This window comes from Manis pentadactyla, chromosome 1 (assembly GCF_030020395.1).
Source record: "Manis pentadactyla isolate mManPen7 chromosome 1, mManPen7.hap1, whole genome shotgun sequence".
NCBI lineage: Eukaryota > Metazoa > Chordata > Mammalia > Pholidota > Manidae > Manis > Manis pentadactyla.
In genome coordinates, this window is record NC_080019.1 from 22,382,501 (window position 1) to 22,404,245 (window position 21,745).

General features: G+C 31.5%; 1 protein-coding gene across 2 annotated transcripts in view; it reads right to left on the bottom strand.

Annotated features, from left to right (window-relative positions):
- Positions 1 to 21,745, bottom strand: part of LRBA (LPS responsive beige-like anchor protein) — a 760,266-nt gene that overhangs the window by 389,323 nt on the left and 349,198 nt on the right. For both annotated transcript variants that reach the window (XM_036887834.2, XM_057493634.1), the window contains one exon: positions 1,372 to 1,538. In XM_036887834.2, coding sequence (XP_036743729.2) covers positions 1,372 to 1,538 — 167 coding nt within the window. The remainder of the gene's footprint in view (positions 1 to 1,371; positions 1,539 to 21,745) is intronic.

Consider the following 21,745-nt stretch of genomic DNA (forward strand, 5'->3'; position numbering starts at 1 on the left):
TTAAAAATAAATGCTTTTTAAAAAAATCCAACAAATATAAATTGAATTCCCAATATGCACCAGGGAATATTTCAAAGTAATACCCTAATTAATGCAGTACCTGATGTCATATGACTACATCAAATATGCAACATTAGACCCTCAATACAACCTCCCCCACTCCCACTCCCCACTCCCAAGCCAAACACACACCACAGGCTTTTAGATGTTTTAAGATAAGGCACCAGAGAGTAATTCATGTCATTTCCATGACTATGCCTGCAGTTGAGATCAACTGGAATAGGATTAAAACAAACAAACATGGTCCCTGCCTTTATTCAGTCCTTTAGCTTTCAAGTCCTTGACCTGCATTCCTTCCTCTAACTAACAAAAATGATATGCCCAGAAATATAATTCACTTTAAGTATTCTTCGTAATAAGCATGAGATATATCTACTTTATATTTGTGATTATTTATACTCAAAACAAAAACATCAGCTTTCAACCAAGTTTAAAGTTCAGATTTTTTAAAAATTAAAGTTATTTCTCATTCACTGAAAAATTTCTAAAACTAGACTTAGATGTCTGCTAGACATGCAAGTTACTTGAAATACACATAGAAGCCAATTACACCTATATATAACATATAAGTAATAATTTCATATTTTGCTATCTTTTGAAAAAGTTTTGCAGAAATGAGGAACTTTTAACTCCCTAATGAGAAAATATGGAACTTTTTCATTAACATTACTTAAGTGAATCAAACATGTTTCTAAGATCTGTAGCATAAAATATTCCAAGGAGACTAAATTTTACTATTTATCTAAGTTTCTTAGTCCTAGAAGGTAATTTAATTATATTCTTCATAGAAATTAGAATAAAAAATAGCATGTTCAATCCAGTGATCTTAAAAGGAGGTATAGTGAAAAATATTTTAAAGAAGGCATTTAACCATTTTTATCATAGTTCTGCGATTTGCAATGCAATTCAAGAAAACAACACATACTACGTTTTCAAATTTATGTGTAAGAGCTCAAAAGTATAAAATAGGGAATAATTTCTTAAAATACTGTATTTGTATAAATTCAGATATGTGTAGCTAATAATATATTTTACATAAGTATTCCCCTTAATAGTTCACTTCAAAATGAATAAATATATAAGCAAATATTCTCTTAGAAGTAGCTGAGGGAGCTGAAATATCTACGAAGAAACATAACTGCACCCATACTGATTTTCTCTTCCCTTTTGCTTTAAATCTGTAATAGATGATAAAATACAAAATAAAATTACTCTATTCTTCATCTGGTCTTGATCATATCCAAAGTCATTTATCCAAACCTAAGCCTTCTATAGTAAATCAGTGGCCAAATCCTAAAGGTATCCCTTTACCTCACTGCAGAATTTCCCCAGGCTCCATGCTTGTCTGTGAGAATGTTGATAATTTTCTGGATTAGTTGAGTTGCTGTCACATGGTCTCGATATTTAGCTGCTCTTATTAAATGGTCACACATCTTCTCATCTTCTCGTTTGTCTGCAGAATACTGGGCACACAGTGACTTGGATAGGAAAAAAGAAACATCTATTAATACTACAAAAAGATAGAAAAAAAGCTTTAAAATGCACCATGAAATAATCTCTAACATGAATCAGATCGACCAAAAATTTAGTTACTTTATATCCTCAGTAACTGAATTAACTGAGATTTAGTGATTTACTGCCTCAGTACAACAGTCCCCCAAGAATTTCTTTCTCTCAAATCATTCATAAGATATACCCATAAGTGGTTAATATTTAAGCAGAGACCTGAAAAATGAGAAGCCAGTCATGTGAAGATGCAGGGGCCCACATTACAAGCAGCATGAAGAGTGTTTGCCAAGCACTCCTGGCAAAGTGAGTAAAGGAAAGAATGGTATGAAATGAGTTTGGAGAGGCAGGCAGGGGCTGCATTATCTAGAACTGTACAGTTATGGTAAGAAGTTTAGATTTTATTCTAATGTAACAGGATACCAGTGGAAAAGCAGGGGAGTGATGTGGTTGATTTACATATTAACATGATCACTGTAGCTCCATTTAGGGAATGGAGTGTGGTGGGACAAGAGAAGTTAAGGAGGGAAACCAGTTATGAGGCTACTGCATAAAAGAGATAATGGCAGCTTGCAATGATACACTGAGCAGTTCTCAACATCTTCAGAAAATGTGTAAGTTTGTCTTTTAAACCCTATTAGGCAAAATGTACCAGCAGCACTGGAATCACCTAGGAACTTACTAAATATACACAATTATAGGTCCCATTCCACACCTACTAAATCAGAATCTGGGTTTAAATAAGACTCACAGGTGATTTATCCATTAACATTTGGAAAGTACTTCTTAGATACTGATTTTATCAAAAAATTTTAAGATACTTTAGCAACAATCAGGAACAACAAAGTCACTAGTTTCCAAGATGCTTATATATCTTTTCTTCTGGAATTCAGATACTTTGGTTTCATGTTTATGATGCTAATAATTTAATTGCTTAAAATAAGAAAACAAAGATTAATGTAAATTTGATCCTTAATTCTATTCAGAGTCTACTAGTTTCTCCCCTACCTCCAAATGCAAGTTCACATATTTATATGTATACACAACCTATGATAAGTAACAAAAGTTTAATGTTGAAACAAATACTATTAATGTATGTGATACATTTGATTGCCTGCCTTACCTACTGTACACCAGTTTAGACAGATTGTTGCCACACCCTGCCCTCAGCAATGCCCCAGCAACAGGAAAGAGCCCTGACTGTCCTAAACCAATGAGGGTACTAATCACATCCACACTGAGAAACTGGCTCAGGAAAAGGCACCTGATTTAATTGGTTCGTTAAGAGGAAAGGTCAGGATTTTTGTTAAATATTTCCTTCCTTCCTCTTCAGAGTGTAAAAGAGGAAGTACATAATTCCAGGAGTGCTGCAAGCTCTCTCTGTACCACAAAGGAAGCGAGCCTGAAGATGAAGCCAAAAACCAAAGGCAGCAAAGCTATGAGACTTACAGAAATACAGTTTCTTCCAAATGGGATCATGAGCTTCTGAATCAAAAACCATCCTACCTTTAGACTGTGAGACTTCTATTTTAGACTTCTTATGAGAACCACTAGGTTCCTGTTCATTCATTGAATGCTAGTATGAACTGGATTTTCTAACACCAAAAGCAACCCAACCTATATGACATTTAGATACACACATAAGGAAACTAGTGTCTTTTACTCTGTACAAAACACTAGGCTATAGGGATCAAAGTTGAGTAACCTTGATAGCCATTGCCATGAAGAATCCCCATTCCCTTTAGTTTGGGAAGAGGGAAGTGATAATAGAAGTATATCACTGACATTAAATCACTGAAGCTAAAAATGTTTTTTAATGAAAATGTTTGAAGAAAGTAATAAGGAATATACAAAATGCTATGCAGTAAAACAGAAAATGGATGATTTTAAGAAGGTAAATTATTCTTTGATGGGAATAAAGAGAATCTTAAAAAAAAGGAAAAGCAGAAAAACACAGGTCAATTTCAGGGAGGGGAGAAGCAATACAATTTGACCCAGTACCAAATACAGATAGAAAAAGCAACAGATTGAAGAAATTCTGAAATGCAGAATGAGGATTAAAAAAAAAACACTAAGAATCATAGTGTATATGTAAATATGTATTATATATGTATATAAATAAACATAAATTTGGGAAACAAAACAAAAACCAGATTAAAGTATCATCCTTCGTAGTATCTCCTGTTAGTCTTAGGCAACTAACTCTCTGTATCTCCTTAAGTCTAATTCTCCTCATCTGCAAAAGGAGAGGATTATATTAGCTTTAAGAATTGGACAATTAGAAGATTTTAGGCAACTTCCAAGAGATTAGTTTTGTACCATGGTAAAGGCTAACTAGTTCTTTTATCTAAACACTGATGTAGAGAAAATAAATCATGTTAAGAACCAGATTATAAGAAATTCAAAGCAAATGGCAAGTTGTATATATTTTTAAAAGAAGACTAAATCAAACAACACAGGATAGCACAGTTTGTCAAAAACACGATTTGAGCAAATAAGAGAAAGATGAATAAATGTTTTAAGAGACAGTAATTTAAGTGAAGATAACTAGGGAATTATTTCACTATAACACAACTATTAACTGCTATGTGAAATTTTCAGATTCACACAAGAATTAGGTAGCACTCTATAGGTTACTTCATATCTAATCCAACCATACACTGAAAACAAAAAGACAAATTATAAGACATTTGCAGAATTTGAATACAGTCAACATTCCCTTCTATATCAATCTGCCCCCACCTAACCTCACCTGGTAAGAGGAAATTAAAATTAATCATGGAAATTAAGAAAATCATTGGTTTCTACACTCTCTCAAAATGCCATATACCTTCATATTAAACACTAGTAAAAGTACCAAAAAAGACTTTACTGACTAGCCGATTACTTCTTTTATTAATGGTAGAAAGTTTAACTTTCTCATACTGTATTTCATAAACATTTGGTAAGCTACTAAAGTTTGCTTGAAAAGGTGTAATTCTAAAAAGAAGAGTCCAAGGTAAGCTAAAGAGTAAAATGGTTAAAAATATTCTTTAATGGATCCTCCTTTACAATTTAAATAGCAACTTTTCATATCTGACACAAAATCTATAGATATAAATCACATTAAAGGGCTATTCTTTCCCAATTATCAATCACTGTCTCATTGTGGAACATTAGAGTCACATCTGACCTTAAAACATGATAAAAGGAAATCAAACAAGACTGTTTTGTAAAGATATAATGAACTTGTATCTATTTTTTAAATATCTTTAAAATGTAATTTGAATGCATTCTTATTAAAAATCAATAATATATTCTATGCATGACATATCCAAAGTCAAGTACAGATGAGGAATATCTGCTTCAAGAACAAACATGTATTACTTATTGGTGGTGTACATACTTGCATATGTGTATGTGCTTATGTGTAAAGGTTGAATAGAGGCACCCCAAGAAACCCAATCAAAACGTACCATCTATCAATAAAATCAAGGGCCAAGTCTAATACTTTCATTCTATTTTACTTTACATCAACTTTTCTGTTTTCCTATTGTAAGCAACATATAAACAAGGTAATACGACATCACAATGACCACAAAAATATCTGAATTGAAAAAGAAAATCATCTTAGAAACTAACGATTCAAATGTATTTGATTATTACTAAAGAAATCTAAGATTCATAACCAAAGAATTAATAAACTAAGTATAAGATTATTAAACCTACTTTTAAAAGAAATGCATTTACTTGCAAGGAAAAGATAAAATGATAACAGAAGAGAGAAATGATTTAGACTGGCCATTTGTAATTCAAGTGCCTATTCTAGAGCTCTCTAAATAAAGAAATAAAACAGTATCTCACTTAGTCTTTCCTTCCAGATGCTATGTCTCTACCAAACTTCACTATTTGTTCTTTGAATGAAAGCTCAGTGAGGAGTGAACTTAAAATTCTTCTCGTATCCCCCTCTTATCACTCTCATCAGCCTTCTTGGTGGTCAGACATTTTCCTTTATTATTCCCCACCATGAAATGCTGGCATTTTCTAAAGGCTTTGTTAAAATGTCCCTTGGCAATATCATTCCCACATCACCTACTGTTATCAACTTACATCTATCTTTCAAATTTTTCATATCTGTACCCAGCTGTTTTCCTAAACACACTTCTGTCTGCAGGGTAATCTCCAATCATCTGATAAGCTCCTGAAGTTAAAAATGTACAAAACTGTACCTACCATCTTTATCCCAAACATGAAACACTTAAAAGGGCCAGCCTTTCTCTTTCTGTCATTTGCGACTTCTCAAATTCCCTCACCTCATTTCCAATCATTACATTTTAGCAAAACTTCTTACTCACTTTTACCACTGCCCTAACATAGACCTTAATTAGCTTACAACTCAGCTCTTCAAATAATCTTCTAATTGTCCTCTTATGAATAGTTCACAATTAAGTCTCATAGAATTTATTTTGGTATCAAACATGCGTATTTATATATGGCACCCTCAAAACAGTCAATGATTGTTTCTAAAATATTGAACAATTAGGACCAAATTTTACTAGCTGGACCTTGTGGCATTCTATACTTCAGTAATATGGCATACTATCTTTCAACATGCCCTCTTATGCTCCCTATATGACAAATATACTCGATTATATGCTACTCCCCACACTTCCTCAAGACATTTTCAAGGGCCAGGAACTCTATCTCCTATAGCTTCTGCATGTGAAAGAAGCTTAAAGATGTCTACTGAGGTGGTAAGACAGAAATCTGAAAGACAAACTACTAGAGAATAGAAGTTAGGCAGAGAAAGAGATATAGAAATTAGAGGTCCTTTTGATTTTTGGATAAATATGTATATATAGTAAAAATAATCTGAAAAGTTCCAAAATAACTGGAAATCAAGCAATTAATCTCCACATAACTTATGGATGAAAGATGAAATTCACAAAGAAAATTAGAAAAATTTGTGAGAATCAGCTAAATCACAGTTTAAAGGAAAATTTATGGCTTTAATTGTTCTATTAGAAAATACTAAATATTTAAGGAAGAAACAATACAAATCTTAAACTCTTTCAGATGATTAAGGCCAAGGAATACATTGTTACTAATTTTACATTATAGGAATAGAAAATCAGAAACTAATATAACCTGTATAAATAAACAAAAATTCTTAACAAAATATTCATATTCAGATATGTGTTTATAGATATATTATATAGATAATGGATTATACATCATGAGGAAGTAGTTTTTCCATGGAACGCAAGGTTGATTTAATATCTGAATATCAACCAGCATAATTCACTATATAACAGAAAAAAAGGGAGAAAAACATACCATGAGCTCAATAGGTTTTTAAACCATTTTACATGATTCAATACCCTTTCATGATAAAAATAAAATAAACAAACAAAAATCACCCTACAACTTAGGAATAGAAGACACTTCCTAAACCTTAAGAAGGGAATGTATGAAAATCACTCAAATAAAATTGGGGATAAAGCAAGTATGTCCTCTCTCATGACTTCCACTCAATACTCTGTAACAGAGATTCTAACCAGTTCAGTGAAGGGAAAAGAAGTAAAAAGACAGCTTGGAAAGGAAGGAGTAAAAGAATCTTCATTTATATGTTCGTTTGTGTAATAATTCTAAGAGTTCTAACAAAAAAATACTAGAACCTCAGTTTGTTTCTCAAAACCAAAGTCAATATACTAAAAATTAATTGTATTTCTGTACACTGGCAATAAACAACGGGAAAATGAAAACACATACAATGCAAAATAGAGAAAACAATTTATAATAAGACTGAAAAAATGACATACTTAGCAATATATTTAAAATATATACAAATCTATAAAGTAAAAACTATAAAACATTGAGAGAAATTAAAGAAGACTAAGTGTAGCAATACACAATGTTACAGATTTTTTAAACTCACTATTGTTAAAATATCTACTGTCTTCAAGTTGATTTTATTGCTTCAACATCATCTTAAAATTTAGCAGGATTTCTTATGGATATTGATAAGCTGATTTTAAAATATAAATGAACAAAAAATGAAACAAGAGTAGCAAAACAATTTTACCAAAGAAATCCAAAATTGAAGGATTTTATGCTTTGAATCATACTATAAAATTAGCAATCAAGAGTTCATGTTATTAAGTGAAGAAAGCATATCTTCAACAACTGTTACTGAAACAGCTGATCAGTCACAGGAAAAAAAAAGAAAAACTTGTCTTTGCCTTATACCCTTCACAAAATGATTAATTCAAAATGAATCAAAGACCTAGATGCAAAAGTTAAATCTTTATAGAAGAAGAAAAAAGTTAAATCACTTCTAGAAGAAAACACAACAGAAAATTTTATATCCTTGGGGGTATACAGAAGATTCTTAGCCTGGAATTATTAGGCTAAAATCCAAAAAAGGAACCATAAAAGAAAATGATAACCTTAAAAAACAACTGATAAATTACAGGCTTAATCAAAATTTATAAAATCTGCTCTTCAAAATGTACGATTTAGGAAATGAAAAGGTAGGCCACAAACTGGGAAAGAATATTCACCAAACATGCAAAGAACAGTTTCCTAAAGAACTCTTACAAGTCAGTAAGACAAACCAATTTACAATAATGGGCAAAGGATGTGAACAGACACTTCACAAAAGGTATATGGATGACTAGTAAGCACCTGAGAAGATGCTTAGTCAATAGGCAAATTCAAATAAAAACCACAATAAACTATCACTATAAACCCACTAGAAGGGCTGAAATTAAAAAGAGTAACATCAAATATTGGCAAGTATGTAGACCAAATGGAACTTTCCTACCTGCCTAGCTGGTTGAAGTGTAAAATCTGTAAGTAATTTAGACAACAGACTGGCATTTTCTCATTAGCTTAAAAATATAATTAACGACAAACCCTAGCAATTTCATTGCCAGGTATTTCTTCAAAATGAATAAGAACGTATTTCTAAAAAAAATTAATTGCATGAAAACACATACATTGCTTTTAGTCATAAGAGACAAACAATAGATATGACCCAATATCCACCTCCAGATGAATGAGCAAAGTAGTACTACTCAGCAACAGGAAGAAACAAATGAGTGACACAAGGTGGATGAATATCAACAGCTTTATGCTAACCAAAGCATTCTGATATTAGAGCACCTACTATATAATTCCATTTATATGAAATCGTACAAGTGTAAAACTATCTATAATAACTGAAACCAGATGTGTGGTTGCCTCAAGTTGAATGTATATAAAGTGAGTGGGCAAAGCAGTGACTGGGCAGAAAGTAGTTAAAATACTCATTTCAAAAAAATGAGCTCATATACCAAACATATAAATACCTTCTATACATCAGTAATGAAAAGAAAGATATCCACTAAGGAACTGGGTAAGAGGTGAACAGGTACTTAAAAGTAAAAAATAGATAATATATAACAGGCAGGAGAAAAGATGTACAGCTTCATTTGTAAATAAAATCCAAAATAAAAATGCAATGAGGTACGTTCCACAAGTACCAGAAAGCTAAAATAAAAAGCACTGATGGATTGTTAATGAGAATGTAGGGTAATGGGAACAGTTATACACTCATGTTGGGAGAGAGACATACTTTTACAAGACAGTGTGGTAACATCTATTAAAACTAAAAACAATTACTTTACAGTCAAGTGATCCACCCTACAGAAATCCATGAGCATATGCATCAGAAGACATAAAATGTTCAAAGCAGCATTATTCATAACAGTCAAAAACTGGAAGTAACCTGACTGTTGATCAACAGAAGAGATTATGAAAAACTAACCATCACGGAGTAACATACAGAATTGAAAATGAAACAGGAATATGTGCCAAATCAAATTAATTTTACAAAGATAGCACTGAACTATATGCCCAATCCAAACACAAACTTTGTGATTCCATTTATGTAAAGTTCAAAAATTATAATGAAATTACAACATTAAAAGAAACATAAGTACTCAATGGAAAATCAAAATCAGAACAGTACTTGGCTTCATGAAGCAAAAAGGGGTTGTGATTGTACAGACATATGCAGAAGGCTTCTCACAAATGTTTTCTTTCGGTATCAAGAAAAGGAGGCAAACTAATAATGTTAAATGCACATTGTTTCTAAAAGTTAAGTTTCAACATGTTTTATGAGAAATTACAAAGCAAACTTTCATTAAGTTTGTGCATTACTGTGAAACAAATTTCAGTTTAGAGTTCAAGGCTAATTAAAAATATTATATAAGTCCTTTCTCTCAGTTTAGTAACATTTAATGTTAATTAACAATCAGAATATATTGGTTTTATAAGTTTTTTTAAGTAACATAAACTTGCTTTTAAAAACAAATTTTAAAAACTATGTACCTCAATAAATAAAAATAAAAACAAAAAGTACTGATATAAAATTTTTTTAAAAGGTGTACTTCCTATATAACTGGAATCAAACTATACATCATTCCATGTCAGGACATACAGTTCTATCTTCTTTCTTTTTCATGGCTACACACAGAGTATTATATTTGAGTTAACTAAACATACTTTCTATAAACACCTTCAAGTGTACTACCTTACTTCCCAATTTGTCTCAAAATCACTTACACTACAAATTACATGTCTCATTGGAAACCATTTAAAAGAGAAATCATCTAAGGGACAACAAATGAAGAAGGTTTTCAGTATTTCACTTTTGGAGATCTTTCTACTTGATCCCTTAACTCAGATTTAAAGTCTAATCATTAAAAAAAAAAGTTATTCACAGAAATTTTACAAAGACCCCTGAAATTGAGTTAGAAAAAATGAAAGCTTAAAAATCTCAACAGCAAAGTCAAACAATGACAATGTGTGACAGGCACCTTTAATTCTGAAGTGATCTCTCTGTCATCCAATGCCACAAAGTATTGATTTCTCTCAGCATGAAAAAGCATAAGCCAATAAAATAGATACAGCAAAATCTCCCTGATAATAGCATTCAAGGTTAAAACAGGCAGAACACTCATCAATGTATCTCTTCCACTTCTTACTGTTTTAATGGACTGGACATACTGTTAGGTCCTTATCTCTACAAACTGCAGTCTGCAGACAGTATTTTAAAATAATTTCAATATTAACATAGTTCTAATTTTTTATTTTAGACTTTTGATAATATACTTGTTTTACAATGCTTTTACATGCTATTTGCAAAAGCAAGTCAACACTAAGAAGGCTATAGTTTCCACTTGTGGGTCAAATCCACATGAAGTATTATGTTTTCGTTATTCCACTACTTGAATAGGTACTTACAAAAAAAAAATTATTTAGGTAAATATCAAAACATTCCCCAAAAAGACAAACTGATTTTTCTTTTTTTTTTTCTTTTCTCAACAAACTGATTTCTTCAACAACGGCTGCATACATCCGTTTGGTAAATAAAGTAAAATGTGGTTAGTATCTGTGAACAATAAAATTAACATGGAAGGTAAACAACAGATAGGGTTAAACCCAAGTAATTATATTTTAAAACATCATAATGAGACAGAGGTATACCCTCACATAAGATTATACACAATTATACACAAAAGCACACCTACTCAGAAACAAAGACAGGGAGAGAGATTAAGTTCTAATTTCATAAACTTTACTTTTTGCTAATTTACACAACTTGGTGATCTTAAGCAAACCCTCACCTTTAGACTCAACATATCTACACATCCAATAGACTTTTTTAAAAGCATACAAACCTAGAGTCACTTACTTGTATCAGGCTAATATGGTTAAATATATATACTACTACAAATAGGTAGGTCTTATGCTTAAGTTTCAAATAAAAGTAGTTCAAGAACAAGCACGAAAACCAGAAAGACAAAAAAAATTAATTCATTCTTATAAAAACTATAACACTGGTTAAGGGCACAGACTCTAGAGTCACAGAACATGAATTTAAATTTTAGCTCTGACACATTCATATTTGGGCAAGATACTTAACTTCCCACACCTCAGTTTCTTCATATTGAAAAGGATATACAATATGATTTTGAGAAGGATCAAATAAGAATAGACCTGAAACAATTAGAATATTGCCAGACATAAAGAAGTAACACCTGACACTTACTGTAGACTTAGTCATAAAATTAATCTACACAGCAAACAGTCCCTTTTCTCTACCATCTCAGTGTAGTTCAATGATAAGGGAATAAAAATAATTACAATATAAGCTAACTGTAAGAAAGATATATGTGGTGCGTTTGGACAAAATAAGAAAGAAAGAAATATTTAGAACCGGGGAGAGTTTCACAAAGAACTGAGAGGCTAAGTAATTGCTCACCAAGAAGAAAGGGTTTATTTAAGGTAGGAAAAACAAAATAGAGCAAAATAAAGAGGCAAAAAGAAGAGAATAATCTCAAACAGTTATTTTTTTAAGCAAAGAATAACAGAATAATACATAAATTACAGGGCCCTCCCTTTTGAAATACTCTGATACATGTTTACTTTTATTTTCCTTCAGTGCCTAACATATTTTTACCCATTTCCTGCATAAAAACAATTCCTCAAAGGTTTATATAAGTCATTTATATAAATCATATAGTTAACTATATTTACATTGTTCAGCTGAATATTGTTATATTGCCATAACTTTAATTTTTGTTCAAAGGTAATTTTAACATAGTATTAATTCAAAGTAACACAACTGAATATCAATTGACTTTTAGGTACTGCTTCTAAAGCTATCTGTAATGAAGAACAAGTTTTTGTCTTTACTTTTTAAAATACAATGAAAACATATGCTTTATTAGACAGTGTGACACTGCCAGACATTCAAGCTACAAAAATTTCTAACTTTGTATTCAATTCCTGTACTTATCTCTTTCTGACTAGTAACAAGCTGCTCGGTGAACAGACCACATTTAAGCAGCACTAGTACAATAGATAAGTAAAAGGAAACTATTTTTAATCAACTTGAGTATTGCCATCTTGCTTTCTATGCTAAATACTTGCTTTTATATTCAGACCTTTACTTTGTATTAATACATCAGAAATAACAGGAGCTAATATTCTATTTCATATAAGCAAATTCTAAGTAACTGCTGTATGAAATACACTGTAAAGATTTTAAATTAGCTTAGTTTCTTATCTATATTTTGAAATCCATTAGGAAGGCACTTTTTATACTAACATGATTCAGATATCCATGAAATTGAAAGCTTAAAAAGAGGCTTATTTATCTATGAGGAATATATTCAGACATTTTCATAGAAGAGATTTTTCAATATTATTATGAGGTCTAGTTTTCTATCAAGACAATATTTTATATTATTAGAATATATGTGAAGATAATGAAGAAAAAAATTTTCTGTCTGGATTCAATTTGATCAATACTGCTCAAAGCTATTAGTTCCATTTTTACCTATGCTATAGTTCTTTTGCTTTTTCTACTCCCACCTTTAATTCATTAGGAAGTACACATTAGGAATGTGCACATTAGGAGTGCACAGTAATATGCCCTGTGTTTTGAAGCTAGAGAAGCATCTCTTAACTTTCAAACTAAGGAAGAAACATCAGCTCACTTTAACATGGTCTTCCTTTGCCCCATCAATGTTAGCTCCTTTAGTTTCACAAATAATTATAAAAAGTATGATTTTTAAAAATATTTGTGTGTATACATGTGCCTGAATAGGGACGTATATGGTCTGTTCCAAGTTACCCATAGAAGACTGAGAGCAGAAAATGTAAGCCCAGCTTTTAATCTGACCATTATCAAGAAGCTAAAATAGAAAGTGAGGCAAGTTAAAACATCCTGAGCCTCTAAAAATAGTGCATTCCAGACTGAATAAACCACACTTTGGAAGTATACTGAAAATTATTATGATTGCATAATCCAGGTGTAGAACATAAACCAGAACATATATTATAAATTGGGGTGGGAATTTTCTTTAAGGAATTTGATAGTCCCATTATCAATCAACCTGAGGCAGGAAAAAAGGCAAACCTTGGACTGAGGGAAGAACCAATATTTTTTTCTAAGACAAAAGGCCGAAGGGCCTGGACTATAAGAAGGAATGTGGTCAAAGGAGCTCTCTCTGTGGGGGAGCGGAACTCACCCCTTGCAACATGGCAAAAGGAAAAGGGCTAGAGAGAGGTCAAGAAAGTATCAGAAGAAACCTCCTATCCAGGAGCATAGCCTGTAAATTCTAGGACATATAATATCCAGTATTGAGTTTTATTTTCCTTTTGTGCATGTGATGCTCTCCTTCAAATGAGAAAAAGAAAAATTTATATCCATGCTTTTGGCAATAGGATAAAGAAAAAGCAGCTATTTCGTTGGATACTCCTAGAGATTACTTAAAATAGAAAAAAGCTCTCCTTTTTATAGTAACAAATAGTTGTGTTATTGAACACTGAATACAGACTCACAGTAATAGGCACTTTATTAAATCCCCTTTATTCTTCACTAAATTACTCTAGGTAGGCACCATTATTATTGTGAGTTCAAGATGAGGTAATGGTGTCTCAGCTCAAATAGCCAGTAAATGACAGAGCCAAAATTAATACATAAGGTTATCTGGCTGGAAAGTCAAAAGCTATGCTAAACTGTGCCACAGGAGTCATATGATCTCAATGGCAGGGCACTTAAAACTATAGTGATTTGTACATTTAAAAAGACTATAGTACTTCTTTAGTTAACTATGCTATTATTTTATAAGTTAATCATTATTTATCAATATCATTTTTACCTAAGGTAAAGAAAATGACAAGTATAGAAAAGCTACTATCAAAAAATATATTGTAAAGCTTATCATTTCTCTGTTCTTGCCTGAGAGATAAGAAATATATATAAAGAGATTAGGAAAGATGTCCACAACCATAAGTAATAATCAAAACTGGATTAGAATAACCATTCTAATGCTTAGCTATTAAGCTATAATGATGCAAGATCTATTCATCTGCCATCTCTTCATGAAATGACAAAATTGGCTACGCAAAGTATACATTAAGAAAGTATACATTAAGAAAGGAATGTACCATGACACCGGGGGTTCATTAACTACCAATGTAGAATCAAAAGGGAAATGGAATGGTATTATTCTTAACTTAAAAAATTTTATCTTTAATTTTGAGCATCCCTCTCACTTTTTAAGATTCCATGCTCAACAGGGAGCAAAAGTGTAAAAGAAACACTAAGGAAGGAAAAAATTAAAAGAAGAAAAAAAAATAGGAAAGCATACTTGGGAGGCTAACTTAAAAATACTTTGTACTAGCTCATAATTCCATGTTTACTTTAAACCGTTTCATAATAGTTTTCACTGTATTTCAACCACTAGATCAAAGACAATATGGGGGATTCAACTCAGTAACAGGAATATAAAATAAAGAACTAGACAAAGGTAGAAAAAAAGTTTGATATTCAACTAACCTTCAAATAGCTCAAACATAAAACTACCAATTTTACATGTGCACAGGAACAAATAATACATAAAGTCAGTAAAGAAAAGCAAAATAAAAAGAACTTATGTTTAAGGTTCAGTTTAAAAAATCTAATAAAGTGAATGAAAGGAAATTTCACAATTATTACATAGTGATACGCTAATAACTGATACTACTATCCATGACATATTATTCGGACTAGACTAAATACTATATAACCTCCAGATTTGCTAGACTTCATGACCTTTAAGGACTCCTATATTACAAAGAAATTAAGTATCTTGTCCAACACTACCTAGTTCATTAGTGTCAGAAACAGAACTGAATCCTAGTTCTAATAAACCCCAAATCTATGTTTTCTATCACATATTGCAGATTGTGATAACAGTTTTACAGTTCACATGTATTTTCTTTAGGTATTTTAAGTTAAGCATTTTAACTTAATGCTCTTAAATCCCATAAATAAAACCTACAAAACAAAGACCTGGTCTGCCAAGGAGAAAGTGGATCATAGATTATCTAGAAGCATTTTTTATTTATCATACCAAAAAGCAAATCTTAATCCTTGGACAATCTAAGTATTGCACAAAGTCCATACCTCATATACCATATTATACATTCAGCAAATAATTATCGTATAGATTTCAGTTCTCTGATTTATACATTAAATGCTAGTTACAAAAAAACTGGCAAACGATATTCACATGCAAAAGAATGAAACTGGACACTTATTTTACTCCATACACCAAAAGAAAAAACTTCTCAAAACAAATTAAAGACTTAGGCATGAGCCCTAAAACCAGAAAACTTCCTGAAGAAAACATGGAAAACCTCTTGGACATTGCTTTTGGCAATTAATTTTTTGGATTTGACACCAAATACAAAGGCAACAAAAACAAACACTTGGGAACAAATCAAAAAGCTTCTACAAAGCAAACAATCAACAAAATCAATGGGAGAAAATGTTTGCAAACCATATGCTCAATAAGGAATTAGTATCCAAAATATATATGGAACTCATATAACTCAATAGTAAAAAGACAAATAGTCTGATAAAAAATGTGCAGAGGACCTGAATAGCTATTTTTCTAAACAAGGTACACAAGTGGCCTATATGTACATGGAAATATGTTCAGTATCACTAATCAATGAGGGAATGCAAATCAAAACCGCTATGACGTATCCCCTCATGCTTGTAAGAATGTCTATCACCAAGAAGACAGGAGATATCAAGTGCTGGGGAGGATGTGGAGAAAAGGGGATGATTATGCATTGTTGGTGATGATGTAAACTGATTCACTCACTACAGAAAACAATTTTGAGATTCCTCAAAAATTAAAACTGAACTACCACAAGATCCAGCAATCCCACTTCTTATATCCAAAGGAAGTAAGTCGTTATCTCAAAGAGAGATCTGTACTCTCATGCTCACTGCAGGACCATTCAAAGTAGCAAAGATATGGAAACATCCTAAGAATCTGTCAACAGATGAATGGATAAACAAAATATGATGTACATATATGTATACAATAGAACATTATTCTACCTTAAAAGAAAAAAAAGAAAAGAAATCGTGCCATTTGTGACAACATGGATGAACCTGGAAGACATTATGTTAAGTGAAATAAGCCATACATAGAAAGACAAATACTGCATGATTTCAATACTTACATGTGGACTCTAAAAACAAAAAAGCCAAACTCAACAGTAAGAGAATAGAATGGTGGTAAATAGAGGCTAGGGGGTGAGGAAAAAGAGATTATATTGATTAAAGATTACAAACTCTAAGTTATAAGATGAAAAAGTTCTGGATGTCCAATGTACAGCATGATGACTATAGTTAATAACAACATATTATGTGCTTGAAATTCCCTAAGAGAATAGATCTTAAGTGTTCTCACCATATACACACAGTATAAAGTATGTGAGGAGATGGATACGTTAATTTGCTTGATTGTGGTAATGATTTCACAATGCATACATATATCAAAACATCATCACATTGTTTGTCATAAATATATACAATATTTAATGTCAAACATACCTCAACCTCAATAAAGCTGGGGAGGGGGAAACAGTGGCAGTCTAATAAGGAATAAAGGAAACAATGATTACTACTTTTCTTTATGCATCTACTAGGCAATGAATAGAACATTTTCTTAATCTAAAAGAATCTAAGATCTCACATGAAATTTTGTTACCTGGATATGAAAACCTTCATTAATCCTATATTCTATTTCATAGTACTTGATACTTTCATTCATTTTGCAATTCTTTATTGAGAGCTTCCTATGTTCCAAGCCTGTAGTAGGTGTTGAAATTAAAATGAAAAACAGATCCCATTAAAAGGAGACAATACCTAAGGTTTCCCTCTGTGACACATCATTAAGAATGGATACAAGTAACTCTCACAAGGTCTCCAAGAAGAATAATATAATCCAGAATTTGAAAATATACTATCTGTAACAAAGAGAAATGGCATCCTGTAACTATTTCCTGTACATGACCATAAAAGAAGTGCTGTGTGCAAACCACACAAACCCTTTCATGAGACACATTCAAGTCAGAATCTGTAAACTCCAAAAATTACATGGACAATTTTATTTGTATTTGCTATGACTACAACAAATTTGTATGAATTTCTCAAGTCAGATTCTCAAGAGTCCATAGCCAACCAAGCATTACTAACTCAAAATACAGGACACTTGACATCATTTAATTTCGGGTTAAACACATATGTAAAATATAAACATAAAAACAGCCATGAAATGTACAATCATAATAAGAAATCTGAAAAGTTATATGCCAAACCATTATCCTAGAAGGCATGGGAGAGGGAAAAAAGCTGGAGAATGTTCACTTTTACTTTAAACTACTCTATATTGTTACATTTCTTCCCCTTTTTGCCACATGTATTGTCAGATTAAAATTTTTTCAATATAAAAAAACCAAGAGCCACTGAGGCAAATGAAATGATTTTCTTAAGTCAGGGTTTCCCAGATTAACCTTCTAGGATGTACTTTTAAAATTAACTCTTTAAAATGAATTGTACTTTTAAAAGACAATTAAAAATTTATTTTCCACAATAAACCAATAAAAATAGATTTGGGGTTATCTGAGTTACAGATATGTAGAAGCATTTCATGTACTTATAGCTCCTACACAATTACAAACAAATTAATCACCAATAGATTCAAGCAGCAGAACAAAAATCAGTGAACTTATATTATTTATGATTACTTAAAGTGAAAGTGTAAAACTTGTAATGAGTTGATAAGCTTTAAATTGGACTATAATATTAAAATGGCATTAATATATCCATGAAAATTATTATGCAGTTGATTTATTTTACTAATTATAATTCTTTCATAAGCTTCTTTCATAATAATACTTAACTGAAAATCATTTTCATAGACTAACATTCCAGTATTATCAACTTAATACATAGATTTGATTCTATATTGTGAATATGTCTTGCTGTAGGAAAGCAATGTAGTAACTGCAATACTGTTGGTTACATGTAAAGAAAAAAAAAGATGAATTCACATGAGGTGATGTATCATGTGCTGCATGAGTGAGAAAGTGTCAGAAGTTCAAAAAGGAAAAATGAAAAGCGATTATGGCACTGACTTTGACATATTCTAAAATCTTCCTTTAACAATATCAGAACCTCCAGATTTTTACCAGGGTCTGTAGCCACCTGGAATAAAGATTACATTTCCAACCTTTGTACTACCACTGTGAATAAACCTATAAAAGGCTTGAAAGGGGAAATAGCATGTTTTAAGCAAAGTGAATATAAGGGGCTAGTAAGACACCCAGAAGAGATATACAGAAGATTTTTGGAAATGTGAAACTGGAGGTGAGGTCTACACTATAGTAATTACATCAAAAGGGAATTCTACCATACACAAGTTAACAAACTGGTGAAAGTATTAGTAACATACATCAGAGAGTTGATTCCTTAACATATGGAGGGCTTCTGCCCAACAGTAAGAAAAGAAAAATAATCCAACAGAACAAGCAAACGATATGTTCTCAGAAAGGGAAAAGGCTCACAGATTATCAACCTCACTCATAAAAAAACAGAAATATAAGTTACAACTATACTGAGAAATACAAAGTAAAACTACATACTCCCATAGATAATCCACTAGAATGAGAAATCTAAAAGTTTGATAATACACTCTATTAGGTAACAGTTACACATATGTTGCCAATCATCTAAATATAGATTATGGTATGTTAGCATTTGTATAAAGAAAGGAAGAATATATATTCCTAATTGTATATGTGTGTGTGTGTGTATACACACACACACAGAGATATATCATACACATATATAATATATATATAAATATATATTTATATATATATAAATGCATTAAGAAACCCTGAAAGGATTCACAGGAAACCAATAATGGTTTCATATACAGGTGAGGAGGTACAAGGCATCCTACAGGAGATTCAAAAGGGGCCTTTCACTAAGTACCTTCTAATAATTTTTTTTCAATTATCTTTGGAAGAAATTATGAAATTTTAAATTAGAAAATATTTAATGCCTTCTATATAGAGGGTTTTGGATGATGCCGACATTATATGAGATTGCTAGAAGAGCATAAAACATTTAAAAATTGCCAAGAAAGTAGTCTTGTTAAAGATCTACACTTTTGATAAAGGAATAAGAAATGGACAGAGAAATGAAACTAGGAGAAACATGAGAAGTAAAAATTAATCAGAAAAGCATGTGGTAAGAAAGTCTAGCAAAAAGTAATTTCACAATGTAAGGGTAGGTAGGTCATCAGTGTCAAATAATGCAGAGATTGAGATGAGCAATGAAAAAGAGCCACTGGATAGCATGAATAGATCATTAATGATATTCAAAAGACATTTTTTAGTTTATGTGTTCTACTACTGGAGATGAAAAGGAGAGAAGTGGCACTGCATGATACTAAAAGGTGAAAAGGGGTGAAAAAGTGAAGACTCCGTTCTAGCAAATAGTCTGGCAGAATGACAAAACCAAGTGAAGAAGAAAGCTTCAGAATTCTAACAGCACTTAAAACAGGTTGCCAAGCCTCAGTGTATGATAATTAGACAGAGATACTAATACAGCAACACTGAAAAGCTACAACACACTTCCAGAAAGGTCATTTGAGAGGGAAAAAAAACCTCCCAACATATCAAATAATAACACCATACAAAATAATATCCACTTTTGTTAAAGGAAACTACAGAAGGTAATCAACAAAATAAAAAGATTGCCAATGACAATCAAGTAAAAATTAGGCCTTTCAGTCACAACTATTTCTAACAGTAAGCTGCTTATTTCATACTTAAAGAAGGCCTGGAACTGAAAGTTCATGGTATCCTAGGAACAAGTATCAAGGCAGATCTCACAAATAACAGAGGTGCATCATCTAAAGATCTTTTTCACATTAAGAATCCTATTAGAAAGAAAACACTAAAAGGTAATTGAATTTCCCTCAGTTATCTTCATCTCTGTCAGCTCCTGCTACAATAACTTACTCTCCAGAGCAGAGATAACTCAATTCTGTCCAGCAAGCATATGTTATGAATCTCCAAAGCAAACTTGTCTAAATCATTCTGGTCTTCTATCAAGGTTGGCCGTGGATATGAACTCTGACAGAAGCAAACAAATTTATTTTTATCTTTTCAATAATTCACTTCTTCATGCTTTGATGGAAGAAATCATGAGACAAATATACGGTCTGCAGTTATGTTATAAAGTCAACTGAAATGGCTTCCATGACTTAAACATAAAGACTTAATTAACCATTCTTCAACACAAAGAAAATAGTATCAACATAAAGAATTGGTAAATTACCTTAAGTTCCAATTTGTTTATATAGTTACCTCTAATAGTTTTTCAAGAAAAAAAAAACACTATTTATCAGATGCTACTATGATCTCACAAATACTATTTGAACTACCTTGAATAGCTTTTAGTAAAACATATTTTAGAAAACTCATTTTCAAAAAAAGCACCAAAAAAATAATAGTTCTTATAAGGAAATGTATTTATATCTGTATCCTAAACCAGCATTTTATAACAGAAATCAAAAATAAAAGGCAAAAGTATCAGAAAAACTATAAATTTGAGTTTCTTAATTTAAGTTGGGATCTACACAACACTAGGTCACTCAAACATAAACTAATCCAAGTTCAAATAGTTAATGAACATAATGGTTTTAGCCCACATTATAAGAGTCCATGAAATTATTTTGTCATTTTCACATAAAAATATGATTTCTTGTAATATATTTTATATCTATATCTTGTATATAAATACACTTACATGTTTACATATAAAATATCTATACTATAAAATTAAATAGAAACCTAAAACCTAAAATTTTACTTTCAATTGTTTTGATTAATGTTTTAATATATCCATTGTACAGAAGGGAAACTAAGACTCAGAGGTTCAATGAATTTTTTTCCCAAGACCTTCCAGCTAATAAATTGCAGAACCTAGAATCTGAACGTTTTTCAACTACAAGTTTCTGCTATAATGCTGTTGACATAGTTGCAAATTTAAGTTACCCTTAAATACCAAAGAAAAGCTCAAAGAATGTAGCCAAGAGTGCTCTTTGTAATTTTTTAATATGAAGAGTGTTAACCTGCGTTTTACAGTTCAAACTGCCTATTCCTTCATTTCAAGCACAATCAGCACTTTGTGAATTGAGGAACTCAAAGCTGTAATTTGAAAGCCACCAATCACGCTAATTTGAGATACTATTACAAGATACCACTCTTGCAGGTACTAGTA